Genomic DNA, 19229 nt, shown 5'->3' with positions numbered 1-19229 from the left:
TTAAGTTGATATTATTGGGTTTTTTTAAGTAGGATGAGCAAGAATCCTAGAAGGGACCATTGAGGTGGAGACCTTGGTGTTGAGATTCAAGATGGCTCTTACATTATAAGCTAATGTGCCCATTGTTAGGGAGGGATTCTTTGCAAGTAATTAAGGCAGCAAACTGGGTGTTGGAACTCCTGAATTCCATGCCCAGCTCTACCAGATTTCTTTTGTGACTTTGGCCAAGTCACTTAATCAGTCTGCCTCTGATTCCCCACCTGTAAAATGGAAGAATGCTTTTCTGCTTCATAAAGTTATGAGGCTTTGTAAAGCACTTCAAGATCTTCAAATGAAGATGCTCAATATGTTATTACTTCTAACCAATACTAACCATAATACATCAACGGTTTAGTTAACAGTGGGATTTCAGATTTTTGGTTGTGGATTAGGCAGTAGGTCATACCAAGATGGTGGTTTCCAAAAAGTTGATGTGTAAAAATGAAATACATCACTTCTGCCATGTGTGGCTGTTAAGCACTGATTTTACTAAAGCTTTGAGTTCTGAATTATTACAGTAGTTTGTATTTTGGAGATGCCCATTTTGAAATTTTTGGAAGATCTTGTTTCAGGAAAAGCTTTTGGTAATAAGGATTATTTTTAGTTATTCTTATTTATAGACATCTATCATTAATATACCTGGATTTTATTTTTAGTTACTTTAACTTCTGTAAAGTATCCAGTGTTCCGGGAGAACCACCCCTTTGCCAAGCAAAAAATAATCAAGATGGGAAGGAGTAGGTGTGAAAAGGGGAAATTAAAATAGTTAAAGATGCAGTGAATAAAAGGGCGAGGCCTTGAGGAGAGCTAGAGAGACACTGTGGCAGACAAGGACCCTGTTACACCCTGAAGTCTCAACTGAGACCAGTGACAATTTGGGTGATCTCAATTGTCTTGGAGGGTAGAAATGGTGGTTGCTTAGGTCCTTGAGTCCTTGATTTAGAAAGGTGCTGTGGACAGAGCACTGAAAATGAGACCACTTGAGTTTTATTCCCAGCTCTACTGGTGACTTTGTATAGCCTAGACAAATTACTTAACATCTTTGTACTTGTTTCTCCATATGTAAAATGGGGAGAATGATTATGCTTCTTCGTAAAGCACTTTTAATCCTTGACTATATGCCCTAAGTACTTTTTGATAATACTGTATAATAAAAGTAGACCTTGGAATGAATTTGTAGGCTTATATTTAAAATGTAGTCTTTTGACTTTTTATAGCCAGAGAAATATACAGTGCCTTTAACATGTACCATTTCTTTCTTCCCACAGTTAGCTATTAAGAGCTTTGATAAGACCAAGTTAAAACCTATTGACCAGATGTTGGACCAGAGCAAAGTTAAGATTATTGATGCAGAAAGCAGTGGTGAATCTGTGAAACAGGATGATGTGATAGATGCTCCTCTTAGAAGTAAACTAATGCACCGAAGACATACAGTTAGTGTGGCACTTTCAGCAGAGAACGTCAGTGATGACAGTGATTTATCCAACACAAGAGATCCAAGTATTTCACTGTCAAAAGACTGTTCTGGTGACTTGCTATCAAAACACTAACAAGAAAGTGTAAATTTGCTGCCAAAAACTAAAGAAGCAGGTGGTGCCAGTTTCAAGATCCTCCTGCTGGGCATTAAAGAATTAAATGAAACTTAGAAACTGTGCTTTCAAAAATAGATCCTAAAGATGAATCTTTAGCAGAGGCAGAATGTTCCCGTATGGCTTGCACTTTTGAAGACTATTGTGGAGACCCCCTCCCCAGCCAATTTGTGACTGATTTCAGGAAACTGAGACATATTGAAATGTCCAAGTATTTAGACAGAAAGAAGTGACTGTTTCCCATTCCACTATCAAAGCACTTATTAAGAAATTACTTATACAGTAGAGGAGAAAAAGGCTATATGGTACTTTCTAGCTACCCACTCCTGTTTTTTAAAAGGCATTTAATTTTTTCTTTTCAGTTTTTGTCCCTAAATTGGTTACATTATATTTATTGCCAGAAGGAATTCAAAATTCTCTATTTTTATTATAATGCCATGAACCACTGTATAGTGTTTATTTAATACCATTTTAGAAATTAGTGTAATTTCTATGTTGCAACTAGCTATGCAAACAATCCTTAAAATCTACAACATGATGTAAAGACCTTTAAATGAGATGAACGGCAGTATCCTGCAGTCCCTATTCAGACAAAGTGCCCACTGATTTCAGTGGGACATTTACCTGCATAGACTCTGTAGGATCATGTATACTGGGGATGGAATAAAGTAAAATGCTCTCGACACAGAACAGCTTTGGACTGAAGAATGTTCAGATCCCAATTAAAATATTCATTTCTGTGCAGAAACGAGCATGCTTAACACACACACAGTTGGCTTTTCCCCCGGAACAAATCAGACAAAACCACACACATTCACACCTCTGCACATGGGCAGAAGTCTACAGCTACTAGGTAAGTGATCTGGTAGGAAAAGTAAGAGTTTGCAGAAACTGGCTGCATGTTATCCTATTTTTAAAGGTGATCATTTTAAAGGATGCCCATAAATAACTAGATGGAAGCTTAGATGTGGAACTTGTTTCTTAACATGTTTTCAGTTTAAATTTTTTTTTAAAGTGTGAATTAATCAGAAAAAGACTTCAATAGCACAATTCAGGTTCTTGATAGTTTTGGTTTACACTGGTCACATCCAATTAACATTGTTTCTTTTATAAAATAGTAATATAGACCATTTTGATTTTGTATAGTGGTATTGATAACATGCTTAGGGCACTGGGAAATTGGAGGACTTCCCATGTGATTGTTTTCAAATAGATTTTTAATGAGAGAGGTACAAGGTGCAGCCTGTGCACACCACTGAAAAAACACTCAGCTGAAGGTTGCATGTATATTTTTCTAAATAATTTGAGTTCATTTAATATTCTAACTTGCCTTGGAGTTGTGCCAAATGTTGGAAAAGAAAAATAGTAAAAGTAATGATTCTTGAAACTGTTCTTAATTTTGACTACTCATTTAAAAACTGACCCCCTTTAGCACTTTCGTCTCACTTTTGTTGTTGTAGCTTAATGTTTGACTATTTTACTTTAAGCCTAAGGATAGTTTAATTGATCTTTTGGAATAGTTACATTAAGTTTGGATGGCTTCCCCTTCCCCACACTGAACAAATGAACATGCTTTTCCCCCCTTGAGCTTTATTCTTTAACCTAATATAAAGGCCTGCATATAAAAGGGAAAAAGTTACAGAAGCAGTTGGATTTAAACAGGATATTTCCTCTTTCTAGATGACTTCTATGTATGTCCTTCCCTCTCTTCCCCATACGATACATTCTAGTTATAAACAACTTGAGAAAAAGGATGATCTTATGCTTAAATTACAGCAGGAGACATGGATTGTGCTTTTCGTCCTCAAAACAGACTTTAAATGTGACCTATGGCAAATTCTTTATTGTTACTCTTTGTAAAATTGGGTTAATTTTACATAGGGTTGTTTCGTGGCCAAATTTATTTTCTATAGAGTGCCTGGACATGTTTAGCTGGAAGATGCTGCAAGGTATCATTTGTAAATTTAAGATTAAAATATGGGTATTTTATAATGCAGCATATTCAAACAGTCCAAGTATATTTCATTAGGTATTTATTATAAATCTATTATGTGGACTAGCCTTGGCAACAAGATTTGTCATGTTGTTTATTCTGTAACCTCTCCTTTGGAAAATACACCTCTAATACTGCTCTTTTACTCCTTTTGGGGAAAAACTAAAGATAAATGTAAGTGGATCTGAAATTAACTAGTTACAACTTTTTAAATTTTGCTAGTAGCAAACTAGATGCAATTCCTAACAAAAATTTCAAAACGGTACAATACTTACTGCAAAATACTTCATACTTCAAATCTATTTCTATGCAACTAATAAAACAGCTCCCATAATAGTATTTGTAATAAGCTTCAGCATTAATTTTTTTTTATTTGGCCTGAGTCTGAGCTATTTCCCAATCACTGTCTAACTTTTCATTTTCAGCCTTGTCTGTTGGGTTATTATTGTGATTGCCTCCCTTCTCAAAAGTTTCAGTAATCTTAACTCTCCCCTGTAGAAGTGAAAGTATCTCCGATACTTCCAATAGTAAGTAGTCCTGAGCATGGGTAACATGGATGGATGGTTCAAAACTGCTAGAGTGCTTCAGTTATCAAAACAGGGAGGCACTAAAATGACGTGGCACATTGAGCAAAGTTTTTGATGTTTGACTAGAACTGCCTAACCACTGATTGGTTGGGGTGTAGTTTTTTAAATACCAAGACGACACCTATGCTAAATTCTAGGTCATCCATCCATTAATATAGTGCAATACATACAGCAAATCACACCGAGCAAACCAAGACTTCCCCACCACAGCTCTTCCCCAAATACCTCTTCAAAACAATGTATTTGCAGTATGGTCTGCATGTGATCAAGTTCCTCTTGCTCTGAAACAGCATGTGTGAATTCTAAAGTCATCACCTCAGCAGTTCCTTCATATTGAAGATGGTCATTGCTGTTACTATGATCACACATGGCACAGAGAAGGGGCAGTTCTTCAAGTAAGCAGGTTCTAGGACATTTAGGGCACTGGTTTTTTTTTTTTATATATAAAACCCACCTATTTTTTCAGCTGAAATGAACAGGTCTGCACTATAATAACTCTCCTCTTTGATAAGTGTGAAACAGATACCTCTCACTCTTAATTTATAACCCAATATGAGAAATATGACTGCTTCAGTCCCAAAATGATTCAAATCTTTGCTGCTATGAAGCAAAGTTAAGTTGTGAGCAAAAGGCAGGGCCTGCTCACAGAATCTGGCAAGAACAGGACTGATATTGCAGAAATAAATATTCCTAAAGCAGTGCTAGGCACAAGAACACACATGCAAACATTCCAGAAGGATGGTACCAGAACACCTCATACCAAGTATGATACAAACACCTCCCTGCAAAGTTAACAGGAGCACACTGAGCCCTCCTAAAGATAAGGTCAGGATGATGGATAGAGATGTTTTGATCAAATCAACATGTACAAGGTAATGGATGGTAACAACCCATGTCAGGGGGCAGTAACAAATCACATTAGAGGAGCAATATGTAACTTGTTTGTATTGATGTATAAAATGAAGTCTGAGGGAGTGTCTTTGGCTGGCTATGGGGATAATGGAAAGTCCTGCCATTAACTGAGCTAGTCCATTGCAACAGCCATATATTTGTTAGTGTACCCATAACCTTTGAGGCAGGACATTAGGACCGTGCTTCAGTGACAATAAACCTGAGTGAGTTCCTTCGCTACGAACGGATCTGTGGTTATTGGGCAGTGCGATCGAGATCTGCTGTGCCAACTGTCTGCGCAGAGCTGGGACAGCACACAGAGAAAACACACATGTAGCCAAACATCTAACAAGGTCTCACCATACTAAGCAGTATCACTCTTCTGAGATGCAAGGAAATGGCTTAAACTAAATTTAAGTAAATTCAGTAGCATCTTAAACCTATCTAAAAGGAAGATCCTTCCTTAATAATGAGATGGTTAATGTTGAGAAAGATGGGGAGCAGACTTAAAGAACACTTTTAACAGTTTACCAGTATACCCCACAACTGCAGACTAAAGCCCTGATATCATATGAGATTCAAATTGTACTGGGTTTTCACGTCTTTGACTTATTTACAATGAAAAAGTAGACATCATAGAATCATAGAATATCAGGGTTGGAAGGGACCCCTGAAGGTCATCTAGTCCAACCCCCCGCTCGAAGCAGGACCAATTCCCAGTTAAATCATCCCAGCCAGGGCTTTGTCAAGCCTGACCTTAAAAACCTCTAAGGAAGGAGATTCTACCACCTCCCTAGGTAACGCATTCCAGTGTTTCATCACCCTCTTAATGAAAAAGTTTTTCCTAATATCCAATCTAAACCTCCCCCACTGCAACTTGAGACCATTACTCCTCGTTCTGTCATCTGCTACCATTGAGAACAGTCTAGAGCCATCCTCTTTGGAACCCCCTTTCAGGTAGTTGAAAGCAGCTATCAAATCCCCCCTCATTCTTCTCTTCTGCAGGCTAAACAATCCCAGCTCCCTCAGCCTCTCCTCATAAGTCATGTGTTCTAGACCCCTAATCATTTTTGTTGCCCTTCGCTGGACTCTCTCCAATTTATCCACATCCTTCTTGTAGTGTGGGGCCCAAAACTGGACACAGTACTCCAGATGAGGCCTCACCAATGTCGAACAGAGGGGAATGATCACGTCCCTCGATCTGCTCGCTATGCCCCTACTTATACATCCCAAAATGCCATTGGCCTTCTTGGCAACAAGGGCACACTGCTGACTCATATCCAGCTTCTCGTCCACTGTCACCCCTAGGTCCTTTTCCGCAGAACTGCTGCCTAGCCATTCGGTCCCTAGTCTGTAGCGGTGCATTGGATTCTTCCATCCTAAGTGCAGGACCCTGCACTTATCCTTATTGAACCTCATCAGATTTCTTTTGGCCCAATCCTCCAATTGGTCTAGGTCCTTCTGTATCCTATCCCTCCCCTCCAGCGTATCTACCACTCCTCCCAGTTTAGTATCATCCACAAAAATAACATCGTTACTGCAAAAGCCAGTTTACTCTCTGAAAGGAGTCAAAATTTTTTTTTAACAAAACAGGCTTTTCTATTAACTTCTCACTGCACTAAAATTAAATGTTTGGGTTATTATTAACATGAAGAGTTGCATAGAGGTATCACCTTTGTGGAAGCTAAGAACTATAGCCTACAATTAAGTGCCATTTTAAATAAGGAAGTTGGTAATGTAGACTGCAAGTTAAAAATACAAAATTGACAAACACTAGCTGTACTAATCAAAGTTTTTACAATATTCACACAGATGGAAAAAACAGTCACTACTGCTCATACTTTTTTAAACAAAATTTTAATCAGTTCCAAACCATTACAGCTGGAATGGTGTACACTGTTGCTCTTAAATGACAGCAGAAAACAGTTCTTCTCTGGTAGTGAAATCTCTCTCCCCTTTTCACTTCCATCTTATCACACAAGATGTAACAGTATTTGTACCACAAATTTTCAAACTATATTCAAATAAGATGACAACACAGGGTCTGTTTTACTTTATGCATGCAAGTCACATGGAATTTAGAGCAGTTGCCTTTCCTTTTTTGACAAAAATAAACTCCAACCATTTAATAAATGGGAGAATGAAGAACATGTGTTACCAACTACCTGAATAGAGTTTATTACATTAGTTATCCAATTAATTTTTAACCACAACTGAATATCCACTCTACTCAACTTTTTAACCTCATTCTGCAGAGACATCTCACCAGTGAGAGACAACTTGACAGTTTCCAGAAGGAACTGGTTCAATCAAACTACATGCTATGTACAATTTAATCCAGCAGACTACATGGTAAGATGTCCTCTCAAAGAACCACCTCTTCTCACCAACTGGTTCATCAGCTGTTCTATTCTGCAGACTCCAACAAAAGGTTCCACCAGTTTGAGAACCAGTGAGGTATTGGATAACTAGAGGATATCAACTGTTGTGACATTGAGAGAGTTGACATTCTTGCAGTTCCCACCGCTGTTTGCAACGTAAGACACTTTTACTGCCCTCCCAAGACCTCTCTTATGGTAGCAATAATTTATGGAGTGGCAGGTGCTGATAGCATAGCTTACAGGCTGAGTGGGACAAAGGAAAGTTCATGCTAAGAAAGTGGTGAGAAAATCCATACCACGCAAGCCTCTACTACTACAAAAAGTTAAGCTATAAAAACCCTTCTCAAATTTTGTTTTACAGAACATGAGTTCTTTATTGACCTTTATCAAAAAAAGAATGCAGAAAGCAAATACATATAAATGTTTTGTCAGAACTTTTAATTTGCCTATACCATATGTTTTCTTTGCCTTTTTCCAGGCAGTGAAGCAATCTTACAGTAGCATTTAATCATCATCATCCTCTTCATCAGAATCCAGTACTTTTCTTCTGTTGAACTAGAAACAAACACAGTAAATTCAGTTTACAGCAACTCCTTCCAGCTTCAAAGATTGAAGACTCAAGTTAATCACTAAGGGCAAAGTTCTCAATGCTCATCCAAGTTAGTAGTCCACATGGGTGCTGTGTGGATGGAATCTAGAATCCTTCCCTCCCCAGCATGGCAAGATGAAGAAAGGGCAGTGAATAACTTATAGAATTGTAGCCACTACAGCTCATTGCTCCCTGTAAAAACATTTGTGACCAGTGGACCTATGGCCCTACAAACCAAGCCCACAAACCTTCCACCTGAAACTCAGCTCCAAGGTACAGGGCTACAGTCCCCAATACAGGGAATTCAGGCTTCAGAAATACGATCTTATAGAATTATTATGGTTCTGCTGAGTTTTGGCCTCCCTACACATTTAGAAGAAGGAATCTTTATCTAAGTGTTTAAATAGCCTGTCAACTTTCCAGAACCTCTTATTTCTGCAGAAGTAATGCAGATTCACAGTGAGCATCACCAAGGGCAAAGACAATAGGAAAAATAGCTAGCACTAAAATACTGTCCACCTTCTGTGGTCAAAAGCTACTTCCATAGTTGAGTACTCTGTTGGTTACTTTAGTACTATTCTGGGTGATTAAAAAAAATTCTATGATATAAATCAAAATTAGACTTAATTTAATACTCTAGTAAAATTAAATTTGAAATTAACCTACATTAAGGGCTAAACTTACCTATTAATCATTACAAAAATAATTCAAGCAGTACATGTTTGCTGCCAAAGATTTAAAGAAGTCAATCATCTGAACTGGTCACTGGCTAAGCACGTGGAACCACAGTTTGAAATCCAGAATCTGCTTTTAAAAGCAGTAGCCTCTTCTGCAGGTGCAGAGAGAATATTTTCTTTCAGTTTATTCCACTAACTCAATCCAATGACTAGCTAATGCAAAGTTGAGAAACCAACCAGGAGACGAAAGTGGAGGAAAGATAGTTTTCCTTTTCCAATTTATGAATAAAAATGAGGTATGAGAAGATCTACCAGTTCTAAAATCTTGAAGGCATGCTGGCCAGCTATAAACTACAGATACTTCCTTTGTTTAAAGAATCACTTTTAAATGCAAAATATGTTTTAATAAACTTATTTAGTCTGTGCATTTAAGGTAGTTTTATTTAACAAAAAAAATCTGAAAATGTTTTTTTGTGCAACTGATTGAATTCCAGTTTTCATCCAAATGTAACCTGACAAATCATGAGTAAAAATGATCTAGTAAATAAATGCACACACTATTTTCTAACAAAAATGTAAAATTAAGAATCTAAATATATTTTAAGCAGTTATATAGCTTAAACATACAAATAGTGTATCCATAGCATTGAATATGTGCAGCAACTATTGTTGGCCCTAGCCTTTTATTTTTCTGCATTGTCTGATAAGAGGTTTGAATCAAGTTTACGCTGCCTTTGGAAAAAACCTTACCTTTACTGTTGTTTTCTTTTCTGTTTGCTGGCTCACTTTTTCAAGTATTTCTATCAACCCTTGTTCTGATACCTAGAAAGGCAGAATAAAAGCCACAAACTATTTGGAGAAGTGGCTTAGACTCAAATAATTGAATCTAGTACAGTTGTTCTCTTGCTTCCCCTTCCCCATTTGTGTGCTTGCAGAGGTGTTCAATTGACTATTGAGACTGTAACATACTGTTTAGCATGTGGCTCACATGCTAAAGAGACTGATTACCAATTAGGGCTGTCAATTAATCACAGCTAACACACACAATTAACTCAAAAATTAATGATTAAAAAAACTAATTGAGATTAATCGCAGTTTTAGTCACACTGTTAAACAATAGAATACAACTGAAATGTATTAAATATTTTGGGATGTTTTTCTACATTTTCAAATATATTGATTTCAATTACAACACAGAATACGAAGTGTAAAGTGCTCACTTTATATTTTTATTACGAATATTTGCATTGTAAAAGTGATAAACAAAACAGTATTTTTCAATTCACCTAAAACAAGTACTGTAGTGCAATCTCTTTATCATGAAAGTGGAACTTATAAATGTAGATTCTTTTTGTTACATAACTGCACTCAAAAACATAACAATGTAAAACTTTAAAGCCTAACAAGTCCACTCAGTCCTACTTCTTGTTCAGCCAATTGCTAAGACAAACAAGTTTGTTTACATTTATGGGCGATAATGCTGCCCACTTCTTAATTACAACGTCACCTGAAAGTGAGAACAGGCGTTCAAATGGCACTGTTGTAGCTGGCATTGCAAGATATTTACATGCCAGATGCGCTAAAGATTCATATGCTTCTTCATGCTTCGGCACTGTTCCAGAGGACATGCTTCCAAGGTAAAAAATAATTAATTAAATTACTGACTGAACTCCTTAAGGGAGAATTATATGTCTCCTGCTCTGTTTTACCAGCCTTCTGACATATATTTCATGTTATAGCAGTCTTGGATGATGACCCAGCACATGTTGTTTGTTTTAAGAACACTTTTGTGACAGATTTCTGTTACAAATCTTCCTGAAGCGTCAGTTGATCAGGCTGAGGCCGCAGGATCTTTAAGGGAGGAGATGACCTAACACACCAAATGTCTAAGTTTTATTGATAAAATGATAAAATAACAGCAGAGAGTGATGGGTGCTCCCCACGTCACAAAGAGGAAGGAAGAAAGAAAGCGTTAGCGCCCCAAGCCCTAACCCACATTCATACTCACACACGTACTACCTGAAGCTGGCCAGGGCTGGGTGTAACGTAAGAAGAAGGGGGGTGGGGTGGGTGGACAGAGTTCTTGTCCTGGACCCAGGTCATCCAAAGTCCGCTGCAAATCTCCAAATTACTCCAGCTCTCAGGAGGGGTTTAAGTCCTGGGCTCCTTTGGGGGTATTCCATTCCCCGACCTCTGTTCCTGGTGCTCTTTGGGTCAATCCAAACCGGCTTTCTGTGGTCTCCTTCCCTTTCCCAAAACACCCCGGCTTCAGGGACACCTGGCTCAGCTCCCCCTCTTGTTGCCTCGTCTGTGTTTTCAGACTGCAGCTCTGGGCTTTGTTTTCTTCTTTGCTGGCCTTGCTGTCTTGCAGGTGCATGTCTGTGCAGTTGGATTTTCTCTCTCACAGCTGCCCGGTCAACTTTCAAGCCCCCATCTTTCTCAGCTCGCAGCCAAACGTCAGCTGTGAGCTGCGACCTTGGGCTGGATGGGGCCAGTGTCTTATCTTTGAATTGAGCTAGCTGAAGTGTTGAATTAACTCGTTCTCTGCTCTCTTCTTCTCGGCCTCTCACACCCTGTAAAGAAAACTTCCACTCCCCACTCGCACACCTTTGACCCTCCCCAAAATGCTTTGCCATGCTTGCAACAGTGTTAGCAATATACAGTGTTGATCTGCCTCCCCAGGGGACTCCCTGAGAGAAGGGGGCCATTGGGTTGTGACACTTTCACTGCAAATCTGACAAAATGCAAAGAAGGTACCAATGTGAAATTTCTAAATTTCAACCCAAGGTTTAAAAATCTGAAGTGCCTTCCAAAATCTGTGAGGGATGAGGTGTGGAGCATGCTTTCAGAATTCTTAAAAGAGCAACACACCGATGCGGAAACTACAGAACCCAAACCACCTTCTCCTGGTGGCATCTGAGGCAGATGATGAAAAAGAACATGCATCAGTCTGCACTGGTTTGGATAATTACCAAGCAGAACCTGTCATCAGCATAGACGCATGTCCTCTGGAACGGTGACTGAAGCGTAAAGGGACGTATGAATCTTTAGCGCATCTAGCATGTAAATATCTTGCGATGTTGGCTACAACAATGCCTAGTGAATGCCAGTTCTCACTTTCAGGTGACATTGTAAACAAGAAGCGGGCAGCATTATCTTCTGCAAATGTAAACAAACTTGTTTGTCTGAGCGATTAGCTGAACAAGAAGTGGGACTGAGTGGACTTGTAGGCTATAAAATTTTACATTATTTTTAAATGCAGTTTATTTGTATATAATTCTACATTTGTAAGTTCAACTTTCATGATAAAGAGATTGCACTACAGCACTTGTATTAGGTGAATTGAAAAATACTATTTTTTTGTTTTTTACAGTGCAAATATTTGTAATCAAAAATATAAAATGAGCACTGTACACTTTGTATTCTGTGTTGTAATCGAAATCAATATATTTGAAAATGTAGAAAACATCCAAAAATATTTAAATAAATGGTATTCTATTATTGTTTTACAGTGTTGTTAATCATGCAATAAATCATGATTAATTTTTTTAATCGCTTGACAGCCCTATTACCAATGCGATATTACTGCCTCTAGAAGATATTCCTGTAACAAGTTACAATATGGCTCACAGAAATTTGCAGCATTTCTGTACCAATGACAGATATTTTTAAGGACTACTTATCCACAGTAACTTGTTTTCAGATTTTATTGCCTCAAAAAGCCCTGCTGCAGGAGTCATGGTCCTGGACAGTTATAGATTAAGTGCAATTTCCTCAAGCCCTGTGTTTCATTTACAGGGAGTGTAAAAGTCCTGTGTCCTCTAGTAGTCCCTTAGTTCCCATCTACCTCCAGAAGCCTTAATTAAAGCTGCTTTCTGGAGTGGGGAGAGGCTTCCCTCAGAAGTCAGGCTGAGAAGCACTGCCCTCCTAAAAATCAGCATTTGGTCTTGCTGCACTATTGAAAGAACAGTAATTTGTGAATTGAATTCTAAGTACCAACCCTAAATGTTTTGGATAACACACTGTAGATTCACGGGGCTACCATCCAACAAAATGAGTGAACCCTGATGGTGAGACACTAGAATGTCCACTAGTTCTCAATGACTAGTTACATGATCTTATTCACTTAGACTTACAGCCAATAGCTCTTAACATTCAGGGTATAGAAACTTCCCTTCCCCAGGATGCTTATGATACTTTGGGAAGCCACCCAGGTAGCAAAATTGATTAAGATGAAAATACAATACAGTTTTATCACATTTGAGGTGAAGCTTAAGGTAGCCCCTGTCTTTGTGGAAGCTGGTATAATGTGGGTTAGCTGTCAGTACCTGCAACTCTGGAATTCCCAGCTGAGTCAGTGGCCTCTGTGGAGGCAATGTCACAAAGGAGAACAAATGCTTTAAATTGCAAGGCTGACTGTCTTCCTGGGCATTAAACTGCACTTCTCCACCCCAGAAAAGCACTTCAGTTAAAGACAGCTAAATCATAAATGTTTTTAAATAAGTATGGACAGTGTTTGCATACAAATGTACATACACACACACAGTTTAAGGATTTGAGAATCACTCAGATACATGCTGTAGCTCACACCGTCACATGTAATACAAAATTTTATACACTTCAGTGTTAAATTTCTCAATTTGTTTCATTGGGAACACTTGGTTTGAAAGTGACCAGACAAACAAGAGCTAGAGTAACATAAAAAATTTAACTTACCTTCCCACCTAGCTGTCCAAATCTTGCCATCTGTATAAGGTAATTTTCTACAGCTTTTGCCTTTTCTGGCTTCACAAGTGCTAAATTGCTTACTGCAACAAAAATAGGCACTGTTCATTTTTGTATTTTACTTCCAACTACAATACAACAGAAGTGAATAAGGTACTGTACAATTTAGTCCTAAATTCATGCTAGGGTATGAAAGAACCATGAATTGAAGGGAATAGTTTTAATTTATACAAAACTGCAAGACTCTCCAACTATGCTCCTTCTAAAAATTTGTTAGGGGTTCAAATCTCTTACTATTTACAAGAAGGCAACCCTACATACTTACCAGTGTTTCATCCTGCTACTAAATTTAATGCTGCAGATCAATAACAAGGCCACATTCCTCTACCAAGCACCACCTCCATTTTTAATACATACAAATTAAAATCTTGTTATGGGAAATTGGCAATGGACGAAAATGCCTTTCACTCCTAGGTACTGGTTCAAATCTAAATTAAATCAGTTGTGACCAATTTGTTACCACTTTATATAGATGATCTTTGGCATACAAATAAGTTGGTAGTCTACAGTACACAGGTCAACATAAAGCAGCTTATGTTGACCTAATTCTGTCAGTGTACACTCTACAGCCTTCCTCCCACCAATGTAAATGCCCTACTACACCAACATAACAAGTCCACCTCCATGAGAGGTGTAAGGCTTATGTTGGTGTAGTTAGGGCGACAGTATTTGTGTAGACACTGCATCCCTTACATCAGCTGTCTTGTCAATTTCATGGCAAGAAAGTCAGGCAGCTATAGCCCACCTGCTCCCCGGCTCCCAGATGGAAGCCAGGGTGAGAAGCCCCAGTGGTACCTGCTGGAATCCGGGCAGCCTTGTCCCCAGTGGAGAAGGGGGAGAGGGCAGCCTGCCAGGAGCCTGTTGGGCAGCCAGGCTCCTGGCAGGGAGCTGCCAGCAAAGCTGAGATACCGGGCTCTCAGTTCTCTGCACTCCCCCTCTTAGGTTGGTGGAAGTACTCCTGGTGAGGACGCACCACCAACCCATGGAGGGTAGTGTGGACATGCACCACCACAGTAATTACTGCGGTGGCTGTAAATTAAGCTAACATAGGTCGACTTAGGTTTGTATTGTAGACATACCCTTAATTTACTAATGAACAAACATCCGTATCACAAAAACTCCTCATGACAACTCTCATCCTTGCATGCAGTCTTGGCAGAGACCCTGATTTATTCTCTCATTACTAGAGCTGAGCCCCTCTAAATAAAGGTTAAGATACACTGATACATAGGGATGTTGGCACTTCTGCTTGCTATGCTTTTCACATGCTCTCCCCATAAACAGAGAAATTCAGACTAAGCAGGCTATCAATTTGGCACCTTTCACAAGCACAAATTCACTAATTCCTGCTCCCACTAGAATAAACCACCACATCTGAGGATTTGCTTTTCAGCATGTGTGTATTCATGATCAGTTTTTAAAAAATATTAGTGATTTGAAAATCCACAGCATTAGTCTTATTATTTTTCCATCATCAGAGATGAAATAAAAGAATGCATTTATCTCCTATGCATTCTATTTAAGGCCTTGATTTAGGGGGACATAATACAGTAAAAATGAGAATTTTTATTTAATGGCAAAATACATGGATGCTTACATCTGGCACGAGCTGCTTGATCGAGCACTTGAGCTAAAATGCTATTTCTCATCTCTGCCTCCCTGTAATGAAAATTCAGTTACACAATAGAACTATGGTTTCAAGCATCAGACATAGCATCTTGCAAGATGACCAAGTCTGCTGAATACTTTGTATTATCAAAACAAAAAACAAATTATTTTTAAGGACTAAACGTCATATCATTCAAGAAGGTACAGATGCTACGTATGACAGATTAACACAAAAATGAAGAAAATTTAATGTTTATCTGAGGTGTAGGAAAAGAATGTTTTTAGAGATTGTAAAAACAAAACAAAAAACCCCAAAAAGCCACAACGCCCGACAAAATCAAACTAAAGATTTGATCCAGTTCCCACTAACAGGCACAGGTTCTAAATAATTTAGGGCCCAATTCCAAGCATCTGTGGCAAAACTCCCAAATTTTGCATAAGTGAAGAGCCAAAGATAAAACCCCTTGACTTATTAGCAGTTGATTTACTGGCTGTTCTGTAACAAAATAACCCAGTTTAGTGTTTCAAGGAACTGCAATTAATGTTTAAAAACATGAACTGATAGAAATTCAAAACCATTTGACTATGAATATGCTACCTAAAATCAACAGCTCACATTCATACCTCTGTTTGGTTTCTTGTTGCGTTGGATCACCAGAAGGGTCCTGTAAGACAAGAATTACATAAAAACTTTAGGTTTCAGAGTAACAGCCGTGTTAGTCTGTATTTGCAAAAAGAAAAGGAGTACTTGTGGCACCTCAGAGACTAACCAATTTATTTGAGCATAAGCTTTCGTGAGCTACAGTTCACTTCACTGGATGCATACTGTGGAAAATACAGATGATGTTTTTATACACACAGACCAAGCTTATGCTCAAATAAATTGGTTAGTCTCTAAGGTGCCACAAGTACTCCTTTTCTTTTTATAAAAACTTTAGCAATCCCTTTAGAAAACACTCCGTGCAGGATGTCAGATCTTAGTATTTCACTGGAATTTAAAATAAGCCGGCTAAAGCGAAATTATCTGCCTGACCATGGTTAAGAGAGGCAAGGTGGGCGAGGGAATATCTTTTACTGGACCAAATTCTGTTGGTGAGAGATACAAGTATTTTGAGCTAAACAGAACTCTTTCCCAGACCTGTGGTACTCCGAGTACCTTTTCCAGACCTGAGAAAGAGCTCTGTGTCGCTCAAAAACTTGTCTCTCTCACCAACAGAAGTTGGTCCAATAAAAAAAATATTACCTCTCTCACCTTGTCATTCTAATATCCTGGGACCGACAAGCCTGCAACAATACAATTACCATAGTTTAGACATTGAGAATGTAAAGTGCCTGCTCCAACAGATGAGTGATCCATGGTTGTTTGTCCTGGTGGAGCAAACTTGTACCCTAATCCTGCAACTGGATTCGCCCAGATAAAGGCAGTTGCAGGTTTGGGGCAGCTTTGTGATCTTTGAAGGCAGAAGGGTGAGCTTTCCAACAGCCTGCCGTAGATCATAGCTACAGACATCAAACTCCCTAAATTAGGCTTGCAATTAAAGTTGAAATCTTCAAAACTCCCAACCTATGAACAAACTACAAGCAGCAGCAACAGTGGTAACCAGTCTAGAAAGGCTTTTGAAAGTGTTGCTTTCTAAACAATTTGTAAAAGTCTATCTTCTCTCCTACTTAACAATTTTGTTTGCAATTTTTCAAAATAAAATTATGTACACAATAGAATAGCCCTGTTCTATTTTAACAGAATGTTTTATTCAAAGAAAGTGATTTCACAGGTTACATCTCTTCAAGTTCTTTTCCCAGCCTATTAATTTCTTAAAAGGAAGTTATTAAACACAGATTAATGGAAGGGGAAGAAGAGTCCCACCCCTAAACACTTCATATCAGACATGTGATTAAAGTACAAAGCAGATTTCCATTAGTTACACTGTACATGAATAGTTCCTTTGGCCATCCCATTACCCAATTTGGTATTTATATTCCCCTGCCAAGTATTTCACAAAGACAATGATATACAAGTTATTCTATAACTCCACAGTTTCTTAAAACCCTTCTAACAATGCAGGTTTGCTTCTGTTTACTCTTTTAATTCATTCAATACGTCAGTTCTGAAAAACACTGACTGGCCTTTCAGAAAACCAAGGGAACCGTGCAACATGTCTAGTGGTTGTGAAAGAAGAGACAGATACTGCTTGGGTACTGGGTGGAGGACCAAGGGAACAGGAGTTGAAATAGGGTGGGGAAACTACCCAGACGAGGTCCTTGGAGCCTGAATAGGGGAATGGGGGCTGCTGGTGTTTGTTGGAAGTGATGAGGGGTAGGGCAGAGAGCCGCATGGGCCCTGAAGGAGAGGAGGAGGCTGGCAAAAAGGCCATCTGGGTTACAAGGACTGGGCATCAGGTGTCTGGAGAAGCTGTCTGGTCCCTGGGGAGGCAGATAAGGTGTGGAGGGAGTGGTCTGGGCCCAGGGTGTATGGGTGGGCTAAGGGGACCACCTTTGTCAGATGACAATAATGGTCGCTTTATTTTAAAGGTCATTTTAGGGAAACACCATTTCCCTTAGCCTATCTAGTGTTTTTCTCCCAAGTGTACTTTTCTACTTCCCTCGTGTACACCATGCAATTATCATAACATTCAATTTAATGTTTAAAATGGTCAAGGGACCTCCTTTCAAATAGGGGGCAGCAAGTCACCCTAGTCCGGGCCCTGGGCAGGCTGAGCGGTGCATGGGCCCCAGTGAAGGGGGGGCTGTCGGGGCTAGCGGAGGGGACCGGAGAGAGGTGTCGGGGGAGCTTTTGGGCCCGAGCAGGGAGACTGTCAGGGCCCTGAGGAGCGGTGGGCTGAGAGGAGTTGCCAGGACTGTGGGGTGTAGGCGGGCTGAGGAGGGAGCGGTGGGGGCTGTCGGGTCCCCGGGGAGGGAGGCTGAATGGGGCTGTCTGGACCGGATGGGGGGAAGCTGAGGAGGTAGCGGTGGGGGCTGTCAAGGCGGAGGGGGAACTAGTTCATAGTCGGTGTCCACGAGCGGTGCCAGCCCCTTACCCCATGCTTAGCCTGCAGCTCAGTCAGCCGCTGCTTGCGGAGCGCCTCCAGCTCCTCGTCCGCCATGGCTGGGGGTGGCGGAACAGCGCGGGGTGACCGGCGGGGCCGCTTACTACACAGTGCGCATGCGCCCCGGTCCGAGACCCCGCCAATCCATTGCCGAGAGCCCTGTCAGGCTGCCGGCCGAGAGCCGGTGGGATGAGGGAATTGCGCGGGGAACGGGCGCTGAGGGGAGGTGCTAGCAGGACCTGGCGGAGCGAGATGTAAGGGGTGAGCGGGTGGGGCCAGCTTCCCACATCCCCCACCTCAGGCTGCCGGCCGGGGACTCCACCTCCGGGGGAATCTCACCCCTCGGAGCGTCGTCACGGCCATGGGCGCCGCAGTGCCCAGGGGCGCGTTACCGGGCCTAGCCCTCCCCCTTCTGCCCGGCATGCTGCCTCCCCTTCAAACTCTCCCCGAGCCTCGGTAGAGCAGCCCGGCTCTGCTCCTCGCCCAGCCACTGGCGTCGCGTAGGCCCCGACGAGCTGGTTGTGTTGATAGATTCCACCCAGGGCCTGGTGCATCGTGGCTGCGCCGTACCGGCGGAGCCTGCCCTCTCAGCGCCACAGGGGTGCAGGTTACACTCCGCCAGCTGGCTACGTGCACCCGTTTTTCTGGCCAATATACAGCCAGTCTGTGACTGGCTATATCCAGCGAATTTGGTATGCCGACACTAGAGAAATCGTTGTCTGTAGTGTCCCTGAGCTGACTGAAATGCACCTTGCACCCACTTGCAGAAGGGCTTTGGTGGATTCATAGGGAGACCCCATGTGGTTGAAGTTACCCCTATAATTTATAGAAGTAAAGGAGGGGTTCTCAAGCTGGGGGTCAGGACCCCTCAGGGGGTCACAAGGTTCTTACATGGGGGGTCATGAGCAATGTTCCCTCTAAATTTTGACAGGCTGTGTGCACAAAAAATTTCTTCTGTACAAATTGTTGTGCTTCTGCAAATTTTTGTGCTCACAGTGTTTCGCCATGTGCGTGGGGTTTAGGATCTGTTTGTGCGCACACATGCG

The 19229-nt window shown here is 40.6% G+C and overlaps 2 protein-coding genes across 9 annotated transcripts in view; one reads left to right on the top strand and one right to left on the bottom strand.

Moving 5' to 3' along the window:
• The window catches only part of ANKRD27 (ankyrin repeat domain 27), a 71319-nt gene extending 68304 nt beyond the window's left edge, over positions 1 to 3015 (top strand). For all 8 annotated transcript variants that reach the window (XM_073307841.1, XM_073307837.1, XM_073307836.1 and 5 more), the window contains one exon: positions 1308 to 3015. In XM_073307841.1, the coding sequence (XP_073163942.1) occupies positions 1308 to 1589 (282 nt within the window). In that variant the 3' untranslated portion in view covers positions 1590 to 3015. The remainder of the gene's footprint in view (positions 1 to 1307) is intronic.
• A 3922-nt stretch (positions 3016 to 6937) lies between these two features.
• On the bottom strand, positions 6938 to 18339 carry PDCD5 (programmed cell death 5). Its single transcript, XM_073307844.1, has 6 exons — positions 18175 to 18339; positions 15764 to 15804; positions 15129 to 15190; positions 13463 to 13554; positions 9497 to 9568; positions 6938 to 8035 (listed from the first exon to the last, which is right to left on the bottom strand). Exons 1-6 carry the CDS (start codon positions 18238 to 18240, stop codon positions 7985 to 7987), a joined length of 384 nt encoding a protein of 127 aa, XP_073163945.1. The 5' UTR covers positions 18241 to 18339; the 3' UTR covers positions 6938 to 7984.
• Positions 18340 to 19229: the final 890 nt, after the last annotated feature.

Source organism: Lepidochelys kempii, chromosome 12 (assembly GCF_965140265.1).
Source record: "Lepidochelys kempii isolate rLepKem1 chromosome 12, rLepKem1.hap2, whole genome shotgun sequence".
In the NCBI taxonomy this organism is placed as follows: domain Eukaryota; kingdom Metazoa; phylum Chordata; order Testudines; family Cheloniidae; genus Lepidochelys; species Lepidochelys kempii.
This window is presented reverse-complemented; position numbering and strand designations above follow the sequence as displayed.

What these genes read in the sequence shown, in the direction of transcription:
- PDCD5 (XM_073307844.1), bottom strand. Translation starts at nt 18,240, where the DNA reads ATGGCGGACGAGGAGCTGGAGGCGCTCCGCAAGCAGCGGCTGACTGAG. An exon ending in CAACAAGAAACCAAACAGAG is followed by an intron (nt 15,191 to 15,763) that starts GTATGAATGTGA and finishes TTTTCATTACAG; the next exon opens with GGAGGCAGAGATGAGAAATA. An exon ending in TTGGACAGCTAGGTGGGAAG is followed by an intron (nt 9,569 to 13,462) that starts GTAAGTTAAATT and finishes CTGCCTTTCTAG; the next exon opens with GTATCAGAACAAGGGTTGAT.